This window comes from Callorhinus ursinus, unplaced genomic scaffold (genome assembly GCF_003265705.2).
Source record: "Callorhinus ursinus isolate GAN/ISIS: 27379988/994484 unplaced genomic scaffold, GSC_fseal_2.0 scaffold1156, whole genome shotgun sequence".
Taxonomy (NCBI): Eukaryota; Metazoa; Chordata; class Mammalia; order Carnivora; family Otariidae; genus Callorhinus; species Callorhinus ursinus.
Window position 1 is genome coordinate 8,283 of NW_027398211.1, and position 4,691 is coordinate 12,973.

The following is a 4,691-nucleotide window of genomic DNA, read 5'->3' on the forward strand; positions in this document are numbered from 1 at the left end:
TGTGCCTCGGGCCACCCGCGTCCGGCTCGTTCGCTGCAGGTGAGGTTTTCCTCCGCGTGGAAGGCGCCCACGGCATCCCTCTGTGCCGCGGCGCGTGGCCACGCATCCCTTCTCAACGACCGGCGGCCGGCCGCTGGGCTTGGGTCCGCCGTGGGGGTCATGAGAGGGCGCTCCCACGAGCAGGGTCGTGCCACGCTCGGGCCTCCGGCTCTTCCACGGCGGCCGGCGCGTGGTCAGTCGGTCAGCCTTCAGTGACGACTGTCGTGTCGGGCGCTTGAGGGTGCCTCGCTGCGATTTGACTTCTGTACCGATGACGCGCGGCGTTCCCCGAATGCTTGCCGGCCCCGCGCGTGTGTCCTGGGCAGTGAGGTGCGTGCAGGCCCCTCCCCGCCTGTGGACGGCGTGGTGGTCTTCCCGTCCTTGGCTCCTAGACCAGCAGCTCAGCACGTGTGCGCCTGCTCCTGAGGCGTCAGCCAGGCGCCCGCCCGATGCCGGGGGACCAGAGAAGACTCTGGGTGTGGGTGTGGGCGTGTGCATCGGGTCGAGCCCAGGAAATGGCTCCCCGCGCGGGGTCCTGAGCGCAGTGACAGGATGCGCACAGAGCGGTGGAGCGCAGATGCGGGTGCCGCCCAGCCCGGGCAGTGAGCTCGGACGAGCGGAGGCGGGTTGGATCTTCAAGGGTGCACAGGAGCTCACCAGGGGGGATGAGCCGCGAGCCCGAGCGTGGAAGCAGCCCTGCCTGCCTTTCCTCCAGCAAGTGGGAGCACCTGGCCGCACCTGGGCCGGAGGTCGTGGGCACCAGGGCTGTGGTTTTCAGACACGGTCCCCCGTCTGGAGGATGAGTCGGGCCCGGTCATCGGGCCGCCCCTCAAGGCGGCCACGCGTGAGGGATCCGGACCGGGTCGCCGCGGGGCCTGGGCCAGTCTCAGAAGCCTCTATCGGGCAGCTGGGCTGGGGGATGCCGCAGGCCGGGACGCCGGCCTGCTCTCTCCTCCACGGGGAGCAGATCCGTCACGTGGGGGCGAGCCAACGCAGCCCCTCTCTGCAGCTTGCCCGCCCCCCTCGCTCACCCCCGCTCTCCCCTCGTGTGCCCCAGGAGGCTGCGGAGGAGGTGACGAGGCGCGTCCACTCGCTGTCGGGGAAGAAGGACGGGCTGGTGCCCATGTTCATCAACACCCACAGCGGCCTCTTCACGCACATGGGCGTGTTCACCTTGGGCGCCAGGGCCGACAGCTACTACGAGTACCTGCTGAAGCAGTGGATCCAGGGCGGAAAAAAGGAGACCCAGTGAGGCCGGTTTCTGCTGCGTTGGGGCGGGGTCCCTGCGGCTCCCGTGGTGCTGGGGTCTCGGTCAGGCGGCCGCAGCTGTGCGGGGCCCGCACTCGGCCCCTCCGCGGGGGATGCGTTTCTTCCAAGCACAGCCCATGTGCCGAGGAGCAGGGGACCTGGCTGGTCGCTGAGCCCCATGGCCCTTCCGTGCCAGGCAGGGCCCGCGGTCTGGGCCTGGCCGAGGGGCCCCCAGCTCACCAGCTGAGCGGTGCCCCCCCCGGGGTTGTGGAGGCCACCGCGTGCACGTGCTCCCCGGCGGAAGGCGGCCAGGAACACCTGGGCCTCCCGCGCTTACTGTCGGACGCTTAGAATACGAGCTTTCCCGGAGGGCGGCGCGATTCGTAGCTGTGTCCCACGGTGTGGAAGACAGAGCTCACCCTTGTGAGGGAACCGGAAATCCCCGAAGTCTCGAGCCTAGGGGTGGCCGCCACCCAGAACCCCCGGGGGCAGCTCCGGGCCGACCCCTGCGGGCAGGGACAAGGGTGTCACGCCTGGGGAGCCTGTGGGGTCGTCGGGGTCCTGGGGCTCTGCAGAGGCTAGGCTTGGGTGGCCCCTCGGGGCGGGTTGAGAGGAGCGACCCTCCTTGGGAGCAGAAGGCACAGCCCTATGCCCCACGCTGCAGCCGGCTGCGAGCCTCCCCCTCCGGGCTGGCCCGGCGCCACCCCAGACGGGGCCAGGCCTCTCGGCCACTAGCGTGTACGTGACAGCTCACGGCCGTGCGGCCCCTCCTGGGTGACCCGGGCGGGGGGGACCGTGCGCCCGCCTCGCTGGAGCTGACGGGGCCTGCCGCGCTCTGCCCAGGTTAGTGGAAGACTACCTCGAAGCCATCGAGGGAATCAAGAGGCACCTGCTGCGCAGGTCTGAGCCCAGGAAGCTCACCTTCGTGGGGGAGCTCGCCCACGGCCGCTTCAGCGCCAAGATGGTGAGCGTGTCCACGAGCCAGGTGGGGTGTCGGGGGCGGGGGGCTTCAGCACCCTCCCGCGTGTCCTGAACCGCGACGGATTTGTGAGTCAGGACGTCGCAGAGAGCGATGAAATTCTGGCCGTGGCGTGTGCCGCTGGGCTGCGTGGCCTGGGTTGTCCCCACGACGGCAGGGGGAGCTGAGGGGGCGACCCAGCTGGGTCTGCGACGGGCCCCTGGCCGCTCCCCCGGGGTCCCGGCTCCCCGCCTCCCAGGGACCCTCCCTCTCCCCTCTGCCCTGGTCTCCTGCCACCGGGACCGCGGTGCCCCATCGGTGTTGTGGGGTCGGGCGGAGGGTCGGGGGGAGGCCCCGGTCAGCATCTGCTCTCCCGGGAGGGGCAGGGTGTATCCTGCCACCAGCTTCTCCCCTGCTCCCGTTGAGCCCCAAGTGCTGGGCCTGTAGTTGAGTCACTTGCCCGAGTGGACCTGAGGCGTCCCCGCTCGGGCCCGTGGACTCCTGGGGATGTAGGAGGCACGAGACAGCGCTGGAGCCGGTGCTGCCGCCCCCCGCCCCGTGCGGCCGCAGACTCAGCGGTGGTGAGGACACGCTCTGATTTCAGGACCACCTGGTGTGCTTCCTGCCAGGGACGCTGGCTCTGGGCGCCCACCACGGCCTGCCCGCTGACCACATGGAGCTGGCCCGGGCGCTCATGGACACCTGCTACCAGATGAACCGTCAGATGGAGACGGGGCTGAGCCCCGAGATTGTGCACTTCAACCTGTACCCTCAGAGCGGCCAGAAGGATGTGCAGGTCAAGGTGAGCCGGGGCCGGGCTCTGGTGTGGGGGGGCGCCGGGGGCCTCGCCTGAGCTCAGCCCGTGTTCCCCCGTCCCAGCCGGCCGACAGGCACAATCTGCTGCGGCCCGAGACGGTGGAGAGCTTGTTCTACCTGTACCGCCTCACGGGGGACCCCAAGTACCAGGACTGGGGCTGGCAGATCCTGCAGAGCTTCAACGCGTACGCACGGGTGAGCCGCCTGCCCGCCGCCTGGTCGGCGTCCCGGCTCCTCACTGGCCACCTCGCCCCGGGCCGCGGGGATGGGGGTGGGGGCGCAGGCTCGCCGTGGCCTCGGGAGTTCGGGGAACGTGGGGGCCGGGGTGTCCCTTGGTCGCGTCTCGAAGGACCAGGCTCTGTGGGGAGAGCCCCTGCCGTGGCCCCACGTGCACGGGGCGCATCCTTCCCGGATCCGCCGTGTGGCCGGGGCAGCCCTTCTCCGCCCCGGGATGACCTCGGGGCCACCGCTCCCCAGACGGCGCCATGACCTGGCACTGCCCCCACCGTGCTCGGGGCCCTGCCGCCCGTCCTGCCGCCGGGGCCGTGGCTCTGAGGAGGTCACGCCCTGTCCAGGGCCCGCCACCCACCCTGGCAGAGCCAGAACCTGACCTCTGCCCTGTGGTGTGTGAGGCGGTGGGGTCTGGACTCCTCAGGTGATCTCGGGGCCTTCGGGAGGCGGCCCCTGGGTTTCGGCGGCGGCGCTTTCCATCAGGGCAGCTGAGGGGGGCTGGCACCTCTGAGGGGGTGTCTTGAGGAACTGTGGCTGACCTCCAGGGGGGCCAGTCCCCTGGTACACCTGGGGGTCACCCCCGCCCCCAGGCCCTGGCCTGGGCCGCACGCGCGTGCCCCGGTGAGGCAGGGAGACTTGGGGAGGGGGCCGTCTGGCTGCCGGGCCCGCACGCCGAGGGCCGAGCCCGGTGTGGGGAGCCGGCTGTGTCTGCAGCCATGACCCCGCGGTCTCGGCTTCGTGCAGGTCCCCTCGGGCGGCTACTCGTCCATCAGCAACGTCCAGGATCCCCTCAATCCCCAGCCCAGGGACAAGATGGAGAGCTTCTTTGTGGGGGAGACGCTCAAGTACCTGTATCTGCTCTTCTCCGACGACCCAGACCTGCTCAGCCTGGACGCCTACGTGTTCAACACCGAGGCTCACCCCTTGCCCATCTGGGTCCCGCCTAGGGGGGCCTGACGCCCCTGTGGGCAGTGCCTTGGACATGACCCGTCCTTGCTGTGATTCATGGTTTCCCGTCCACTGGAGGAGGCTTCTTCCTTCTTCCTGTGAGTCTTGAATCATGTTTACATTCCGAATACCCGACCAGCTTCGTCGGCCGGTGCCCGGGCTTCGTGGTGGTCCCTCGTGCCTGGTCGTCAGCCGGGGCTGCGCTGGGTCCCCCACATAGTGTTCAGAGACGAGAGCTGAAGGGACAGCCCGACATGCGGCTCAGCCTGGGATCAGAGCCTGCGACGTGCCCTGACCCGAGGGTCTGGGGGGGCGCCCGTGACCCCCTGCGCATCCGGGCACCTGGTGGGCTGTGGTGTTTACACGTTGGACTCAGGGATCCTCCCCTGGCCCTGCAGGGGCCGGGAGGGGCGGGTGGGCGAGTTCGTCCTGCCTCTGGACCACCCGCTAG

The 4,691-nt window shown here is 70.2% G+C and overlaps 1 protein-coding gene across 2 annotated transcripts in view; it reads left to right on the plus strand.

Annotated features, from left to right (window-relative positions):
- Positions 1 to 4,685, plus strand: part of MAN1B1 (mannosidase alpha class 1B member 1) — a 10,376-nt gene extending 5,691 nt beyond the window's left edge. For both annotated transcript variants that reach the window (XM_073890605.1, XM_025865841.2), the window contains 5 exons: positions 1,097 to 1,287; positions 2,131 to 2,251; positions 2,850 to 3,047; positions 3,125 to 3,256; positions 4,037 to 4,685. In XM_073890605.1, coding sequence (XP_073746706.1) covers positions 1,097 to 1,287; positions 2,131 to 2,251; positions 2,850 to 3,047; positions 3,125 to 3,256; positions 4,037 to 4,249 — 855 coding nt within the window. In that variant the 3' untranslated portion in view covers positions 4,250 to 4,685. The remainder of the gene's footprint in view (positions 1 to 1,096; positions 1,288 to 2,130; positions 2,252 to 2,849; positions 3,048 to 3,124; positions 3,257 to 4,036) is intronic.
- Positions 4,686 to 4,691: the final 6 nt, after the last annotated feature.